At 42.2% G+C, this 19,004-nt stretch overlaps 1 protein-coding gene across 1 annotated transcript in view; it reads right to left on the bottom strand.

Annotated features, from left to right (window-relative positions):
* The window catches only part of syne1a (spectrin repeat containing, nuclear envelope 1a), a gene marked incomplete at its 5' end in the record, with an annotated part of 110,052 nt that overhangs the window by 80,822 nt on the left and 10,226 nt on the right, over positions 1-19,004 (bottom strand). Inside the window, 33 exons of the mRNA XM_079180047.1 lie at positions 56-222; positions 365-488; positions 1,391-1,578; positions 1,864-1,962; positions 2,073-2,300; positions 2,862-3,018; positions 3,244-3,404; positions 3,495-3,635; positions 4,274-4,438; positions 5,044-5,211; positions 5,297-5,461; positions 5,574-5,682; positions 5,765-5,973; positions 6,111-6,272; positions 6,579-6,713; positions 6,926-7,090; positions 7,312-7,470; positions 8,069-8,245; positions 8,405-8,548; positions 8,829-8,981; positions 9,193-9,357; positions 9,861-10,066; positions 11,780-11,876; positions 12,011-12,179; positions 12,302-12,414; positions 12,683-12,847; positions 13,137-13,274; positions 13,674-13,781; positions 15,508-15,620; positions 16,176-16,372; positions 16,479-16,660; positions 17,851-17,943; positions 18,185-18,205. Of these exons, the coding sequence (XP_079036173.1) occupies positions 56-222; positions 365-488; positions 1,391-1,578; positions 1,864-1,962; positions 2,073-2,300; positions 2,862-3,018; positions 3,244-3,404; positions 3,495-3,635; positions 4,274-4,438; positions 5,044-5,211; positions 5,297-5,461; positions 5,574-5,682; positions 5,765-5,973; positions 6,111-6,272; positions 6,579-6,713; positions 6,926-7,090; positions 7,312-7,470; positions 8,069-8,245; positions 8,405-8,548; positions 8,829-8,981; positions 9,193-9,357; positions 9,861-10,066; positions 11,780-11,876; positions 12,011-12,179; positions 12,302-12,414; positions 12,683-12,847; positions 13,137-13,274; positions 13,674-13,781; positions 15,508-15,620; positions 16,176-16,372; positions 16,479-16,660; positions 17,851-17,943; positions 18,185-18,205 (4,943 nt within the window). The remainder of the gene's footprint in view (positions 1-55; positions 223-364; positions 489-1,390; positions 1,579-1,863; positions 1,963-2,072; positions 2,301-2,861; positions 3,019-3,243; positions 3,405-3,494; positions 3,636-4,273; positions 4,439-5,043; positions 5,212-5,296; positions 5,462-5,573; positions 5,683-5,764; positions 5,974-6,110; positions 6,273-6,578; positions 6,714-6,925; positions 7,091-7,311; positions 7,471-8,068; positions 8,246-8,404; positions 8,549-8,828; positions 8,982-9,192; positions 9,358-9,860; positions 10,067-11,779; positions 11,877-12,010; positions 12,180-12,301; positions 12,415-12,682; positions 12,848-13,136; positions 13,275-13,673; positions 13,782-15,507; positions 15,621-16,175; positions 16,373-16,478; positions 16,661-17,850; positions 17,944-18,184; positions 18,206-19,004) is intronic.

Here is a 19,004-nt window from a genome sequence, read left to right as displayed (position 1 = left end):
TGGAGCGATAAATAAAGTAAAATTATCTGTATGATATGCCTAAGAAGATAATTGCCTGTGTGCTGTGCTGTTCTTCACAGAGGTGCATCTTTCCTGTAGTTGTGCGAGATCATCGCTGAGCTCTTGGATACGAGCTTCGGGCGCTGTGGGGTACAGACACAGCGCAAGATTCACAAGACCCCGTAGGAGAGCCTCATAGGATGCCGTCTCCCCCTGCATTTCCTGGAGGGGTGAATAAGTATTTTAAAATGATGCCACATAAAAATAGCCAAAAGCCCCTTTATGAAATTGGTGAGGTAAAAGTAAAACTGAGAATGGAAAATAAACACTCTACATGCAAATGGGTAATAGTAAAATGACTTACCTGTACATTTAGTAGTTCATTCCTAAGCTTTATTTTGTCTGCAGAAAGCAGGTCTGAGTCTGGACAGCAAACAAACTCACACCTGCTCAACCAGCTTTTCATGGACGAACTCTCCTTTTCAAATCTGTAGATACAAAAGGTGGCACTCAGAAAATAGTATTCTAATGAAATATGATTTATGCAGCACTATTCTGAAAATGAATAGAATAAATACTGATCTAACAATACCTTAGTTACCTGTGATCTGCATAGAGGCACACATTAACTCAGTTCAGCATAAAAGAATGTACTTCATCTAAAAAGAGCCACTGACTGCAGAAATACAATGAAACAAGCACCAAAGCTTTAATTCTATAAACAGCTACTAATGTGACTAATACAGAAGAGTGAGAAGCAATCGCTCCAGTCTATTGTCCAAGTCTATTGTGTGATCAAAGGACGTGATAAGAAAAGCCTATTATTAGAATAGAAAGGCGATGGCTGACTGGATGACAGACAGATTGAGTCAAAGACAAGATCTCGCTCCTCTTCATCACTCAAGGATGAGAGAATGATTCGGGGAATAAAAGAGGAAATTGGCACAGAGAGGAGGATTCACCAGAAAGAACACATTTGCAAAATGAAAGGGGAAAGCATGATTTTTACAATCAGGATAAGATGCGTGTGTGACGCAGGGACCAAAACCGACTGAAAGTGCTTTGTGGCAAACCCCTGAAATATTCAAACATACGTCTTCTAGGTGTTGGAGGGTCACACACTCATAAGGTTCAGAGTCAGCCCACCAAAGCATCACAGCAGCTGGCAATAACATAATTAAGCTCATGGTGAATAATTGTCTTAAAAGCTAAATAGGATGGCTCATGTCTGGGTATTCCAATAGTAAAACATTCAGGAATTTGCTCAGCAAAGCTAGTTTATGATGCATGAGATTAACACAGACTGATGTTTTTTTTCAGATAAATGATAAATCTTTCTTTTGCCGATGCCCCTAATTTCAAAAAATTATTCATAAACACATAACTTTACCTCTGCCAAAGTGCTAGAAGGCTCTGTAATGTCGATTGCTTTTCTGTTGCCTTTCCCAAAAATTCTCGCTGTTGCTTCTGGAGGTTAGCCACCTCTTCCTCCAGCTGGATGCCCTCTCCAAGCCTCTTCATGGCCGAACACAAAGCCATCAGCCTGGGGTTCAGCTGCTCAACAGCCTGGCAGACCTCCTGGAGGAGACGGATATGTACTCGTCATCAGCTCCGCAGAGGACGTTAAAACTCAATGGCTACAAACTCTTGAACATAAATCCTACTAACATGATAAGTAAAAATGTACTAAAATAGTTCAGTCTCATACTGGAGATTACTGCATAACCTGAAAAATAATCATAAGAAATAAGTTGATTCAAATTATACAAAAGATACCCTTCAGGTCCTGAGGATTTAGTTAAAAAAACCATAAATCCATATAGTGATGTCACATGAAGGCATTCTTTGTGTTTTTTTTCTTACCATATGATCCTGGAGGCTTTTGTAGGTCTCAGATGAAGATGAGCAGCATGTGACCGGAGAGTCAAGCTTCTCTTTAAGGTCAGCCATTGCTTTCTTGACCTGATAATGACAACAGCTTCAATTATTCAAAAGTATATTTAACCGGTGGCCCTGCAAAGCCTCAATTACAATTTCCGCACCAAACTTTTCCGTTATGTGTGGCTGTATACCTGTTCTAGGTTATCGTTGTATCTCTGCCAGTACGAGGCGCTCTGGTTGAGCTGTCCTCCCAGCTGCTCTACTCTGCCCATCAACTCCTCCCAGCAGCGCCTCATCTGTGCAAGTCGAGCCCGGATACGTCCAGCCTCTCCGGGGGTCACAAACCTCGACAGCGCCTCACAGTCCACCTCCATGTGGGCCAGGGCTGCCCTTCTCTCCTCTAAACCTCCTGCCACAGCCTGTGGGACAATAAACAAGACAGAACAGACAATGTTATGTGTTGTCTTCAATAAATTCCTTTGTCTATGATAGATAAAAAGAAAATGATGTCTCTTCAGGTTCATAGAGTTCTAGAAAAATTCAAACTTCTTAAGTCCTGTTATCCTAAATGTTTTTGACATGTTTTTCTCCTCTTCTCCTCCTCCGTGAGATTAACATGGCTGAGGTCTGGAAACCAAGATTACATTTTTTTTCAATATTATCAATTTATTTTCTATATCCTAGTCTTCGCTGCAGCTCCTCTGACCCAATTCTCCCTTGCGGTTATGTTCAAATTTAATCTTATTTCATCTTAATCTTAATAACCCTCAGGCCTCACTGATACTGTACACTCCGGGCTAAAGGCCAGACAGCAATTTTGACAAATTTTCTTGGGAGCTACTAAAAAAAAAACATGTGGATGATGCATATTTATTCATGAATGTCAGAAGATGATTGAAGAAGCTGTGACATGTTCTTAGCTATACAGGGTGCAGTCAGTATTAGATATAAAAAACAAGGTAGAGGAAAGAAAGATATACCTCCAATGTGCTGATGTGTTTATCCAGAGGATCTAAGGAGGAGGTGGACTTGATGGCCTCCAGCTCCGTCTCTTTCTCACTGATCCACAGAGAGAAAGCCTCTGATTCGCTGCAGAAGCGCTCCCACCACATACACATCATCTCCAACTGGACAACACTGGGAGACGCAAGATGAGACGAGAACAATTTAGTAAAATATACTGCATGCATATCTAGACATACTGTAGGAATGACATACAAGTAGCCCATTTAACATGGTGAAAACTGCTTCTTCAATTTTCCACATCAAACCTGAAATTATGACTTTGGAGTTTGAGGAAGTTTCAGTATACTCCGTTATAATTTAATTGGGAGGGAAGCTTGGGATGAGGAGGGGACATACTTCTTGTTGAGGTGGTCTTGAAGTTGTGCGAGTGCTTCTCTGGTTGACTCGGCCTGCTGTAGAAGAAGAGTTCGATTCTTCGGACCAAGCTGAACTTCTTCCGCCTTCTCAAGGAGGAAAGCCGCACGCACAGAAAACTCCTCAACCTTTGTGAGGAGCTCCTACAGAGAAAAAAATAAGTATATTGTATGAGAGCAAATACAGAGCATGCTCTACATGCATGTACTCACACACGTATTGTATATACACACCTTGTTCTGCTCCAGTTCAGTTTTCAGGCTGTCCAGACTGTTGAAAATCAGTTCTTTGTGCAGCTCTTTGCTGGTATTACTGATAAACCTCCAAACTGTTTCTCTTTCTGCTTCAAAACTCTGCCAGGAGCTCAGAGTTGCCTTGAGATGATGAAGAAACAGCAGGATAATGTCAGTTTAATACAGAAAATATAACATGTACACACAGAGTTAATGGGTACGGTAGTGTTTGGTTTCATTCAAAGAACCAAACTAACAAAAGCACTCTCTGGCCTTAATTTAATTCTAGATTACCAGACTAAATTGTAACCAGGAACAAAAATGCATTTTCTATCTCATTTTTCAATGCATACTAATCAACTGCATCAATCTCTTTCTCTTTCATTATTTAACGCTGGTGTAATAAGGTCTGTCTAAAATGGATCTTTAGCTTTGATTTATTCAGAGGGACAGACACCAAAAACCTCTAACATTCATCCCTGAGTTTTGATTTAAGGTGTTTTACAGTAATTTTCCCCTTGAAAATTAACTCCATACATCTTGGACATTTTCATGCGGACACATGTTGATTTTCTGATCAATTCGAAGACAGTGATAGAATAGATCTAAACAAATCCCAAGACAACAGACTCAAACTAAATAAACACACCACATAACAATCAATATCTGGTTAAGGTTCAACATGGACCGATCAATGATGACTGCAGGGGTCTGTGTGGACACTCACACATGCAAACATTAGCATACTGACATGTGAGAAAAATCCAGACTTGGTGTACCTGCAGGTTGTGCTCTTTTGCCCCTGATTTGTGGTCGACATCGCTAAACGCTCCCTCCAGCTCCTGCAGAGACTGACTGAGCCCCTCCCCTTTCTGCAGCTGGTGGCAGTGCGCCACCAGAAGCTCTGCCTCTCTCTTGTTTGCATGCAGGCGCTTTTGGTGGTGCTACAGCAAACGCATAGTATAGAAAACAACATGTCAGGTGACAAATTAGTTTTTTGCAGCAAAAAGAGCATAATTGAAGTGGAGTGAGAAGTTTTCCTGCCCTCTCTGGAAGAAGGTTTTACCCCTGATCCAGAAGTGTCCTTGGTAGCACCTCTATCTACACCATTTCGTTGTACAATGATAATAATATAACCTTGTAACATTGTAACCATACATTGATGTCGCAGGGTCCTAGAGTACACATGAACATCACTGAAAGAAGTTGAACCACTGGAGGTCAGTAAAGCTAAGACTTTGAGGGGCAGTTACATTACTCTTCAAAATACTTTGTGAAATGTCTTTAATTGTCTTTAGATCACTTAAACCAGATATAAAACTAAATAAATAACTAAAACTAAAATTATGTTTTCCTTTGGAACATGAAATACCTCACAAGATACAATAAACTGAGTGTAAGACATTTGAATACAGAAATTAAAGAGGCTAGACATTGTTTACTTTGAACAGCAACTGATTTCAATGATGTATCCTTTAGATGGAAGCTTCTGTAAATGAAATATCTGCACACAGTTGACATCACCTCTCTCCTGCCTCACTACACACACCTGGTGAATAAGATAAAGCTGGTTGGCCTCCTCCAGGTCCTCAGCATCCAGGATCCTGCTGGTCTGCTCCTCAGCCTCCCTTCGCACTCTTAGAACCTCTTCCAGAGCACCATGCACCTCCTCTCTCAGCTCCTCGTACTGGAACATAGCAGAGCCCTCCTCGCCCCACTGTGCATGAGGGAGGCAAAGGATCAGACAGAAAGATAACACAGGATATAGAAACATTTTAAGCATTTGGAATATCTTCGAATACCTGACAGAGTGAAGAAAGGAGTGCCCGCAGGTCAGCTGAGAGTTTGGCCAGAGCTGTTCTCTGTCTCTGGACCTCCAGCTCAGAGCTAACCTCAGACAGTCCAGCGAGACGGCTCTTAAGCCACAACAGGCTCTCCTCTCGGGCATCTACTTCTTCCTGCAGTGCCTGGAGATGGTGGAAGCACAAAAAAGGGAATGCAGGTTTACCGAGGCTGAGCTGTATTGAATCATCAGCTATTCTTTGTGCCTACAGCGGCAAATATAATGTGCTAGCTCACCTGAACAGCAGCGTCCACTTGCTCCTGATGGGTGGAATTTCTCGCTGTCTCTCTCAAGAGCCTCACCTGCCTCCTCTGAGATGAGAGCCAATCGGAAAGCTCACAGAACCTAGAAAAAGGGAACAACTACTTTGAAGCCCCGTCAGTGAAATTCCAGACTATTAAGGAGTTGAGTTTTTGTCAACCGTTACCTCTCATTCCACTTTTTCCACTTATCAGGGTGATGCTCCAGTTTGAGGTGGGTGCTTTTGATTTGCTCCGTAACCTCTTCTGCAGCCCTTCTTGTGGAGTCTAGCATTCGATAAGCCGGGTCGTTGTCAGGCAACTGATGACACAGATCCTCCATGTTTCTAATCCTCTTCTCACACAAAGCCAACGGTTTTCGTTCCCTGAAGAACGTCTGGAGATAAGAGAAGGAAGTGTTGAGTTTAGAACGCTCCAGAATGATGTTGAAGATGACATTAAGTGATTTCAACTTTCTCCTTCTCTCACTCCTGGTTTAATCGGTTTTAAGTTTCTACCAAATCCGAGGCTCACTCTGTGCTCTTTGATCACTCGCTCACTGGTGCAGGTATCAGAGAGGGCTTGTATTTCTCTGTCCAGCTCTGCTCTGCAGTCTTGTATGATCACAGCCACTCGACTTTGTTCCACCTTCACTTTCAGGCAGAGCAGGTGAGACGGTACCTCGCCCTGGATGTCCTGTGGGAAACAGTGAGAAGGAACAGAGTATAGGAGACATGATAGGTAAGATTTCCTATAATATAAATGAGTCTCACATTATATCATCCCCAAAACTGTCAGGGACAGAATGTCCTCGAGGGAGACTGTGCGTAAACACTGAGAGGGATGCATTTTAATCTAACTAGTACAGGTTAATTGGAAACACACTGGAGGGAACTCTATCAAAGCCATAGGTCTTCCTGGTTAAGTTAATGAAGTATCAGCTAAGCGCCTCCAGAGATGTACAGTAATTAGTGAGAGTGTTAAAGCATGGTGACCCCTGACCTTCCAGTGTTTGTGCAGCCTGCGGACAGTTTCTTGCAGCCCCTGTTGCTCCTCCTGTGGTAGGATGTCAGTCAGCTCGTCACACGCCTTCAAGAACACACTCAGCAACCGCTGGTCCAGTTGGCCAAAAAAATCCTGTGCAGAATAAAATACAAGCGATGAGTATGAGAATCAATTCTTCAGTTTATATTGATGAAGACCGAACAACAGAATGACTTCCAGATGTTCTGTTTTGCTGCTGTTTTACACACTGTAACTGTTTGTCTTTGTGGTCAGGAAGAGATTTAGCAGCCAGTGTTCTTTTTCTACAGATAAGCTACGGCAGAAAGTTATGGCTTTGATCTTACGTGGTGTTTCTTCAGTAACTCCTCGGCGTCTCCAGTCTCTCTCAAGCAGCCCTGAGCTTTTTTCAGCACTCTCTCCAGCTCTTGTCTTGATTCCTCAAACCTCCTCCTCAGGCAGTTGTTGGCCTCTTCCTGCCTTCTCCATTCCCCAACCTCCTTCAGCAAAACCTGAGAGGACGGACAGTAGGTAGCGGTGATTGAAACTGGTCTCATCGGTAATAGAGTGTAATTACATTATTTTTCTTACGTTAAGCAAATGAGGCGCAGACTGTTGCCTCCTGGGTGTTTTGATATTCTTGTAACCTAATTGATATAATCAGCGATGTGGTAATGCGGTGTCTGTGTGGCATTCTGGTATATGAACGTGTACAAGTAAGCTTAACACTTACCTGTGCTGAGCCCTGTATTTCAGCCACTCTCTTTTGTAGCAGGGACAGGTCGACGTTTCGGAGCACCTTACTGGTGGAGAGCGCCCTCTGCAACGTGTGGTGATTCCTCTCAATCACTGACAGACAGCGTTTACAGCTTTGCTGCTGATTTAACAAATCCTGAGGAAGTTGAGGAAACAAAGACAACAAATATTCAAGAGTGTTGATAATAGTGCATTGAAATATTTCTACACCATTCTTATAAATCCGCAATTCCCTTCCCATCAGACAAAAAAGGTTATAGTATGAAGATGTTGTAAATAGAAGATTAATATGATTCCAAGGAGCTGGGAATAGTAGTGAAGGAGAGACTAGACGCACCAGATTGATATATTTGAATGTGGGCCAGCAGGCGCACACATAACCTATAACGACAATTTCAATTTTTTACACCCTGAGTCTTATTTTTGTCGATTTTGCCATTATTCCTTTTGCTTATTTTAACATACTACTAACCACTTTTAGTCATATGAGCGATCAGACAGACTATAAACAAATCCCCAGTTTAAATCAAATTATCTAAACCACTAACTGGATATTAAAACGAAGGTGAACGAACCTAAAATAGCCATGATATATATCAATCATACTGTAAAACTGATTGTGTGCAGAATGACGAGGAAAACTACAATAAGACACCTTGAATTGCCCTTTCACCAGTCATGCTTCTCCTTGGTAACCATTAAATTCAATCTTATTCATTGTCATCATATCTAACCTGCCACTTTTGTTTCTGCTGGGTCTGGGTCTGCGTGTCTGGGTCTCTGGCAGCCGAAGTGATGCGACTGGCCCGCTCCAGGGCTTGATAAAAAGCAGTGATGTGTTTCTCCATCTCTTCCAACAGAGGCAGAAGGACATGACACTCCCTCACGAGGGAGGGACACCGCTCTCTCACCTGGAGACAAACAACAACAAAAGGCCATTAAATAGTGACACAGAATGTGACGACGATGTAAGACGAGGATATTATTAAAAAACGTCTAATGGAGGTGCTTTCAAAGAAAGACTTGAGATACATTTCATACAACTTCTCACGTTTCTGAGTGATACCTACCTTACTCAGCTGACCTTTGGCTGTTCCCATAGTTGCCATGACCCTGGCAGCCTCATCCTGTTGTGCATCCTTGGCAAGAAGCTGAGCACTGCGGGCAGCCAGCTTGTATTGTGTCTCCATGGCAATAACCTTTTGCTTGGTATTCTGAGATGAGACGTGGAGGCAAAGGGGAATCTTGAACATCCTTAAATTGAATGTGCTTTCGTCAAAACTGCTTTTGGTAATAAAAAATGTAACAAGAGCTGCCATCAGTGTTGTTGTAGCCTGGATCGTCTCAATTGTCTCAGAGCTAAACTGCTGACTAGACGTAGATGGTGCAACATAATCACTATTCAGAAACAGTAAATTGGGCACTAATAGGGATGTTGTGACGCTACCAACCTAATACATATTTAGAAAATGTAATCGTGATTGATTTTCTCACCTCCACGTCCTGCAGAAAGGCTCTAACGTTGAGGAAAGACACCTGGACAGGTACATTGAGCTTTGCCTCTGCTGTGTCCAGCAGCTCTTTAAGGGCAGACACAGCCTTTAGATAGTCTTTTCTCCACTTCTCCAGCTCATCTGCACGGGCATACTGCAGTAAAGGGAAGTTGGTACAAAGTTTAGAATTGATTTTATGGAGAGATGTATCTTAATCAGGCCTGGGTCAAATAGTACCAAACTTTAAAAAGAAGAAAACCTAAACTTTCTTAAAACTGCCATCTTGTTACACACCTAGGTATACAATATAATCAATTTAAGGCTTGCCTCTGACATACAGTAGTATTAGTGGTTGTTTTTGTTACTTGTTTGACTTTGAGGAAGAGGTCTCTCCATCGTCCATTCAAAAGAAGGAGCTGCTGCTTGAGATCAAGCGACACGGTCTCGTCACATGTTTCGATGAGAAAATTCCCTGCGTCGTTCATGGCTGCATGCTGATCCATCCAGTGGCTGAGATTCCTGAAAAACTCCTGGGTGAGAGACGGACTCGTTAAAACAGACGGACAAAGAAACGGAGACAAATTAAGAGGAACAAAGAAAAACACACAGAACGAGTGTCAAAGAAAGAACAAAGGAAGCTAATCAAACAAGAGACAAAGAGAGGAATTCATAGAAGGAAACAAAGAAAGGACGATAAAAAACTGGGGTAATTAGCTTAGTCTGATCCTTGGTGGGGATGTGAATATAAGGGTAACCATGGCGATGTGACAACTGGAATATCCTTAGTGGCTTGTTGTAAGTCAAGGAGATCATTTGATACTTGAGTGGAGACTGCTAATAGGATTCCACTTAAAAGACCAAATGCTTGAAATTGGGCTGACGTGGATTTGATTGCTGCTACTCTGAGGCATTTGAGTCCATCAAATAAGTGCATGTATGAAGAGACTCTTAATCTGTGCACACACACACACACACAAAACTTTGAGTCTATGTATGGTGGGGTTTCCTACAATATTAAGAGTCAATTTCATACCCGTTTTGTGTTTTCTGGCTGCCTCAGGGCTTCCTCTGCATCCTCCAGCCACGCCTGTAAGGAGGCCACCGTTGAGCTGTACCTCTCCCAGTTGGACAGCACCTCCTCCAGCATGCTCTTCACGCTGCGCACCTCCATGGACAGACTCCTCCACTGGGTCACCACCTCTCGCATGAACCTGCGCACTCCCATCTCACCCTCGTCCACTGGAGGAGTGAAACATCAACTTTAACAACAACAACAACAACAACATCAACAGCAGCACTGCTACTACCTTCACCACTATTACTATAACTGCAGTTGCTGCTAACATTACTAGTCATACTGAAACAGTGTACACACTCTTGCTCAATTCAATACAGTCAGGATTTTTGCAGCCACAGTCTTACTTGGTTTGGTGTGACAAGTGGCACATAGTGGCTAATGTGAGCTAATGTTTAGATAGGGTATTGCTGTGCAACTGTTACTATTAAGTCAGTTTGACGACTTGTGGGCTCTTCTCTCCTTGTGTTTACCTTATACTACGTTTTAGCATTTACAAATAGGCTACTATTATATAATTGTCACTTATGACCGCTGTTTAGCAAAAGCTACACAGCCTCACTTTGAGGCACTGCACATATGGTACACATATTCATAGAAACACCCGCCGCAGGGAACATGAAGACCGATAAAGCTACAAGCCTTTGCTGACAACTCTCTGACCTCAAAACTCTCACTACAGGGAGACGTGTTATCTTTGCTTGTGTTCCATTTCATCGGTGCAAACGCTCCGGTCTCACAAGTCCTGTACCAGAAACTATTGTCAGCCAGTGTGGGGCTGATAAATGACTCCACCAAAAACAAATATCTGCTTTCAAATACACATTAATCAGATAGTATTATGCCTTTAAATGGTAAATCATTACTTATCAATCCCTTTATTCTCCTCTCCTGTCTCTCCTAAACCTCAAACTGAGCCTTCATCCAGCCAATCAGAGCCCAGGGTGCTAACTACCAGCAAGGCTCATGTGGGTACGGTAGTGACGGCGGGGGGCACTTCATTTGCGGGGTCGACCAATCAAGCTTCAAATGTCCTGATTTCTCGCTACACCTCACTGCTCCGCTCTGCATACCCTAAAGCAGCACAACCCTGAAACTTAATGGAACCAACAAGCTAGCTCAGTTTGCGCCCAGAGACCTGCAGAAGTGGAGCAGCCCCTTAACTAGCAAATGGGGTCGTATTCCCCACTGAGAGCTGGGAATGGAGGAACCTCATTTAGCTGTAGCCTGCAGACTCTCCCCTTCTACCCAGCTGTAACACCAGACAGGAGACAGGGGCAGACTGAGCTAGTGGAAGAGGAAGTCTCATTGGTTGTTGCGTTATTGACAAGGAACAATAAAGGTGAGCTATATGTACAATGTATACAGCAACCATAACATGTATACAGAGGTATGTATCCCTGTAATATCTCTATAATTGTATGAAACCATTGTGGACAATCACATGGCTTTAATCACTGCATCACTGAGCAGGACTGCTTTATTGCAATATTGGATTTTTATGTGATTTTGACTTTGAAACAATGTATTAAAGTTGCTGGAATAGCCAAAAACAGACATTCCTGTATATTATGCATATAGTGTGCTCAATGTTGTTCCTTTCTGCTGCATACAATATCAGGATTGAACCTTCAAGTTCAGCTTTTAATTGATTCATATCATAATGTAAAATGACTTCCTTCACAGAGGATTTTATCTGCAGCTGCAGCTCCTAAATGCAGTTATTTAACATTTATCAGTAGGGTCCAAATAGAGGAGTTTTGCTGTTAATAAAAAAACAACATGTACATACAAACATACAGCATCCCCCTGACCCAAGAAAGTTATACTGTCCGTTACATATCAAATAATACATTTATAGTATATATATTTCTTACCTGAGCTGTCAGCATTGACGTAGGCCTCAGCAGACTGTTTCAGCGACTGGAACAATGCCTCGTAATTTTCAAAGAAATGTTGCTTCTCCACAAATGACTGATGAAGACGGAATCAAAGAGGAAAATGTAACCACATGTGCATCATACACTATACTATCTGCATAGGAACCCTAAAGATTCAATTAACCGCTCAGTACTTCATGTACGGAGTGAATTGAAGCTTGAGCTTACGACATAGTTGTGGAGCATCAGTTCCACCGTCTCTTGTCGGCCATATTTTATGATCCAGGTTTTGAGCTTGGACTCGGCTAGAGTGAGGAAGGCCTGCATGTGGTGTTTGTTCTCCAAGAATTCCATTCTAGACAAGTGGATGCTAGAAGATGTAGAGACAAAGTTCATCCTAAAAAAACACAAAGTTTACAAAGGATATCAGACCTACAGCTTGAACCCGCACATGCTGCTTCTCCTCCGAAAGCAGATTGTTAAATCACGCCCTGTGAGTTCGGCAGGCGCCTTGATTACCTCTCAGCCATGTCTTGGAGCTGGTCTGGGGGAACAGGGACTCCATCGACACTTCTGTCTTTATGGATCCTCTGAAAGACCTGCTGGTGACTTTCCAGGCTTTTCAACACATCCTGCACAGCGTAAATACATTCATCACATGGACACAGAAAAACAAAAAAGACTACTAGGTTTCTGATCAGAACATTTTGAAACAAATTAAAATATTGTAGCATTGTACAGCTCTCAATAGTGAATTTACTTTATTTTTTAAATGTTTATTGTTTTGCAGTTTTATGTATAAATTCAATCCAAATGACATTTCTGTGTTTCACAAACAAAAGAGCAACAATGACAAAAGATGTCTAATTTCGCCTCTTCTGTCTACGCCTTCATGCTGACCTTGTGCTGCTCTAGAGCCCTGTGGACAACGTCAGCCGTCACGTCGTGTGCCTGGTGTATGATGATCTCTTGTCGCATGGCTCCTTCAGCCTCATGCAGCCACGCCCCCACAATATCCAGAGGAGCTGGCAGAGACCTGTCCAGCTGCAGGTGCCAGTCCAGGAGCTGAAATAAGGGACACAGTTCAGACAGAGAAACACTATGAGAAGGTTGTGATTGTCTAAACAAATGTATATAGATTGATTTTGCTTCTGTTTGAGTCTTAATTGAATTGAGCTAAATTAGCAATAAGTAGGAGACAAAATGCCGTTAAACTTGTTCGAAAAAACAATGAAATACTATCAGCGCCCAGGTCAGCCTGAAGATTGTTGCCCTGGCACACATGCAACCATGACATCTTTGGATCTGTCTGTAAATCTTTGAGGAGGTTGAATGTCCATCCTGCTTCTCTCACCCTGTTAGAGACTCTTTCCCAGGCCTGTTTGACCAGAGCCTGATCCACAGTCAGCATCCCATCCTTCTGAGTGGACTGCAAAGCTCCCTCCACCTGCTTCCTCCTCATCTCCAACTGGACACGCAGACTCTTGAACAACTGAAAAGAAAGAAGAAAACATGTTCATAATTCAAAGCACCAAGTTACAGAATGCAGACATCAAAACTAGTGCTCTCTCAGGGGTCACACCGTCTTCCCATTGGTGTCCAATCAGACCCTCATCAAATCTGTGGCTGACTGCCTCTGAATGCTGTTCTCTGTGGCTTCAGGTTTGTCGTATAATGTGCAAAGAATGAGGGTATCCCACATGCTGCTGAATATGGAAAGTATCCCGAGGCTTGCTGGAATAAGCCAGATTGACTGAGAATATGACGGCTGCTGTCTGATCCCCACAGTGTAATGCCACTGATTAAGCTAATAATAGGAGCGTCTGTGCCCAGTTTACACTGCACACAAATCCAGACACCCACACACACACACACACACACTGACACTAACCTGGTAGTGTTGAGCGAGATTGCCCTCAGTCTCCTGAGCCTGTATTGCGTCTCTCTCCAGCTGGTTGAGCCACATTTTGTGCTCCCTCAGGCTCTTTCGCTGCTCTCTCTAGGAGGTCCGGATGGATGAGGGTTGGTGGGGTGAACAACGGGTGGAAAGATGGACATGGAAATTGGGAAGCGTGCCGGGGAAAATGAAAAACAAGTCAAAAGAGAGGACGGAGGAGTGTAAGGGAGAGGGGGAAAACAGAAAGACAGAGAGAAAAAGTGATTAACCAAATGAATGTTTGAGGGGTTGATGAAAGGAAGAGGGTGAAAGAGAGGGCATGTACTGTTAAACATGTGTTCTCTTAATCCTCTGTGTCTCCCTGTAGGACAAAACGTCAAAAACCCACAGCTGCCAAAAACACTCAGCTTAAACAGGGTACTTTGTATGAGACCCCCTACAAACATTTCATTGGATTTTAAGTAACCGTGAAGATAATACTGTGCCGCTAAAAGGCTTGTGAGAGTGTATTCAGTTTTATCACTTCAACTCCTGTAATGATATCAAACTTAAAATAAATTAAGCTGAAGTTGAAGGGGACTTTTATCTGTTATATTGTCCTCAACTTCTGCAAATAATTTTACATCCAGCATTTCAGTTGCTATTTATTTTAGTTTTCTTTGTTTTTTTAATGTGGAAACTACAGGGCCTATTGACCTACATCCAATGTAAGTGAATATTAAGGACAAACAGCGTGTTAGCAAGAAATGTCAACAAAGAACAAAGCCGGTGTGAAACACAACAACCACCAAAAGCCTGCTCAGCGATGTAAGAAAACAAAACACAACACTGAAAGCAAGTGGTTAGCGCGGCATTAAAGCACATCACTGTTCTTGCCACTGTTAACCTTAAAAAAACGGGCAACTTCTATTCTCAAGCTTTCCATCAAATACGCTGTATCAATGCCAGAGGCTTTCATTGTCATGCTAATGGAACCAGGAGCCATAGCGGGAGGTAACGTTAATAAATGGTAATATCACATCTTAGAATACTGGACTTCCTTTTGTTAGCATGGCTAAGACACCCTGCGGCAGGAATATCACATCAGGTAAGATAAAGAGCCAATATTAGCATATAGGCTTTATTTTGACATGGGAAAACAATGTTTAATCTCACTCATACACTGTACAGTAGGCAGTGATACTGTAATCCAATAGTAGAGCCAGGATAAATAAGCATTAATCACATTTATATGGAAACCATGAATGTGCATGGGTGCTAATTGCATTGAGCTGCGGAAAATGATGGAAAACCTGCCCCTGGGACCTTTATGTTACTCTATAACCTACCTTCAACAATTCCTCTATATCGCGAGGAGCAAGGCCATGCTGTGGGACAGAGGCCATCACAACAACCACAGGAAAGAAGTCACCACGCAAAAACACCAGAGGGACAAGGACAAGGAGATACAAAGAGAGAGATGTGCAACAAGGAAAGACATGAAATAGGCAAGACGCTGCCAGACCTGAGTCACATGACAAATGAAATTGTTAACGTTTGTTTTAACCTACGTTGTAGAGCAGATTGCTGGTGCTTACTGCATCAGAACATTTTAGAAAGCATGAAGTAACTTCTCACTCACTTACATGGGTTAAAACAAACATCAAACAGTATTTAGAAAGACCCAACTGTGCACACAACACTGACTTAACAAAGAGAAAATGCCATTTATGTGTAAGTCATAGCTGAAGTTTGACATCTGAAGAGAAGGACAAAACACACAGGATGCAGATTGAAAGAAGAGAATGAATGGCGTATCCAGACTGCGGTAACTCGGATAGATTCTTACCTCTTCTTCTTGCGGTCCGTCTGAGTCGCTCTGCCTTGGATCAGGATGATGCTTCAGGAACTGGGCTATGTATGTCATAATGGATTTCTCATCTGGCTTATCTACATCGACATCTGAGGAGGGAACCACATGAATGTAATCAGAAGTCATGTCAAGTCGAGGCCAGCTGATAACTCCACCACAGCTTCTCTCATAGAGAAGAATAGCTGGAATTCATATGTTTGGCTGACATCTAATCAGAAACAGACAACTGCCATCTTAAATGAAAACAACCTTCAGCAGTGTCCAAGTTTTGTTTGGAGGTTCCCCCATGCTGAATCTCATGGCCTAATGGACCTTAATTATATCGATGTCAAGCTTGATTTGTCAGAGTTCATTGTGAAGGGCAGGCGTGAAGGGGCACAGCTGGTGTTTGGAATCTGATGCCGTGATAGATGCCCACTAAACAGCTCTATATGATGAAAAGCTATGGATTTAAATGATATGTAAGGCAAGTCATTTCTTATTATTTGAGTAAGTAACACAAAAGACATGTTGTTTTCTTTAAATTATACTGTAGAGGTAATACAGAGGCAAATTAAGGTAGAATTAATTTGATCCCATGATGTTGTAGATATACGTTTAGTTTTTCAGTTCAGTTGTCATTTGTGGTAGAAAGTGAAATTTACCCTCTGGGTCAAGAAGCTGTGGCACGCCTAGCTCTGTCTCAGCCAATAGGAAAGCTTCTTGCAGATTTTCTCTGTTGGGCCTCCTCCATACACGCTCCATGTCAACTAGATTGGGCCGGAGGGCATGGATCACCGCAAAGAACGCCAACCCTGTGCGCCAACTGGGACCAAAGTCCTTCACCTCAATGCCTAGACGTCTACAAAGAGCAGAGCATCACAGTGTCAATGCAGATGATAATGGTGTGATGCATTTTGCATATTTTGTTTTGAAAAGCAAGACAATTCGTAAGGGAGACTACATACTTGGTGGCTGTCTGCTGGACCCATCTTAGTAGGGCCTTTCTGACTCCGCCCTGCAGAGGTGGGAGGGATTTTCTTTTGACGGGTGGGCCGGTGGTCTCAGTGTTGCTGGTGGAGCTGTCCAGTGAAGAAGTGCTGCTGGACAAGACCTGAAGGGCTGGTAGGCTACTGGTTAGCTCTTCAATCTGAACAGAGCAGGAAACCAGGAAGGGAATCAGGCCATCATACCTGCACATTTACTCCAGCATTGTTTTTTATCTTCTGCCTGCAGAGCTGAAAATCATTGTAGTAGTACTTAGTAGAACTTAATAATCGTCTTTTATGATTGTTTTTTTGCAACGGATGCCGATGACGTCCTTCGGTGATACACAGGTCTTATGAACACATATGTATGGAACTTTGTCTTCATTATTGGTCTTATTAAAAGACCACTGCTCATGATTAAGAGCTGGCTTTACCTGGAGCAAATTACATTTACATTTTATATTTGTATTCAGTTTTTTGAGATCCATAATGTAGAATGTTAATGTTACACATCACCCATAAATGCTGTATATATTCTGTAACTATGGTTGTAGAGAATTCAATTGACAAATTATGACATATTTAATTTGGGACTATTTAACTTGGGACAACAATCACTAAACATATGATTATACTTCAGCCTATCCATCTGGTCAGTTGTTGCTATTATTGCTATGCGCACACATTGCTCCTCTCTACTGCCAACAAACTGAGGCTGCTAACATCTCAGAAATTCATAAATATCAGTGTGAAATGAAATACATCAAAATGTCAGTAAGTGAATAAGCACATTTCCTTTATTCAATATCCGTAGGTTTGCTGGAATAGCAGACATCTCTATGTGCTGATGTTGCTCACAGACTGTAGAGTTGTGATTAACTTCCTGTTGATCTGTGCATGTCTGAAATGCCTGAGGTACCAACTGCCCGTTTTCAGCGGGGATGCTTCAGAAGATTGATTTCCCCCATCTTAAATTTCTCTGTAGTTCAAATTAACTTTTTGCGATCTGGAAAATGTTATGTTTAACGCATTTTGTTTTCCTAATAGGTACTGACAGTTTACAAGAAGGAACTGATTCAGGCTTTTGCATATTTCTTATTGGATATAATACTTGTTTGAGGATGTGCCATTCCTTTGTAGGACCATGCTGGTTGTATATTGACAGTCATGTAGTAGTTTAAGTGTTAGTGAGCTATAAGTGGTGATTGATCATTGACTAGGAGATTAGATGGAGTTACTACAAACTTTCTACTCCTTGTCTTCATTATTTAAAAAAAGTAAAATCCTGAATTATGTACATTGCATTTGCTAATCTGATAAACAGCACTGAATCAACTTAAAGCAATGTTACCTGGAAATAGAGGATGATGGTCCACATCAACCCCAATACAATTGACGGCCGTCCATCAACAATGTCTGTGGAGTTGATGTTCACAAGCTTGATCTGTGTCAAAACACAATATCCCCAAATTCTATATATTATAACAGGACCGAATCATTCTAGATTGGAATCAGTTTCTCATTCATAAGGATTAACTACAAACAATTTCCCTCACTGTGTCTAGTACAGAAATGAAGAAGATACAGTATGAGCATAATCCTCAGTACTACAGGATGCAGATCATTCTGACCCCATCTATTCCATGTCCTGAACAAACCAGAGCAGCAACGGTGTGAATACTGACCGGAGATCCTCTGTAGGCAGACTGGAGGGCAGATAAGAAAAGAGGAAGACAGAGAATGAGAGCGTGAGAGCATTTTGATGCGTTTTGATTGAAGGAGGACGCCTCATTGACTGTGAGATATCACATACTGTGGCATCTCCGAGGTGAGATAACTTGAGTGGTTGGCTGAGAGGAGAGATCTATCGCCACTACACAGGCAACAGGGATTATATCCAGCAGAGAGAGAGTGATACGGGGGAGAGAGAGAGGGGCGCAAGAAAAGGGAGCAAGAGAGGGCTGTATCTACTGATATGATGAAGTATTCTATATGATCACACAGAGGGTTATATTACTGTGGCGCTGCAGCACAACAGGTCATCATATGTTAATACTAGCCGCTCCGTATGTGAACAAACATGGTGGAAGAGATTGGGGGCGGGCGAGGGCAGCGTGTGATAGTCGCTGATAAAGATACATGCAAGATACGGTTTCATATTAGAAGACACAGCAGGGCATCCCAGCAACTCAACAGTGTTTTGTGTTATGACCAGCATAAAAAAACACAGGTACCCATACAGTTGTAGTTGTCGTTGAGTGTAGGAAACCAGTATAGTTGCAAACAGTTTTGACAATTCATTTGTTAAGTCATTTATCAAACTAAAATGCCAAACATTTGCTGCTTGAAGCTTCTTAAAAGAGCAGATTTGCTGCTTTTCTTTGTTATATATATTTAAAAAGTGAATATCTTTAGGTTTTGGGGCATTAGTCAGACTAAACAAGCGATTTAATGTCCCAGTGAAACGGGAGTTAGAAGCGTTTTTCATTTAATCTCAACTTTAAC

Source organism: Pholis gunnellus (genome assembly GCF_910591455.1).
Source record: "Pholis gunnellus genome assembly, chromosome: 19".
Lineage (NCBI taxonomy): Eukaryota > Metazoa > Chordata > Actinopteri > Perciformes > Pholidae > Pholis > Pholis gunnellus.
The sequence above is the reverse complement of the archived record's forward strand: the minus strand, read 5'-3'. Positions and strand labels throughout refer to the sequence as shown.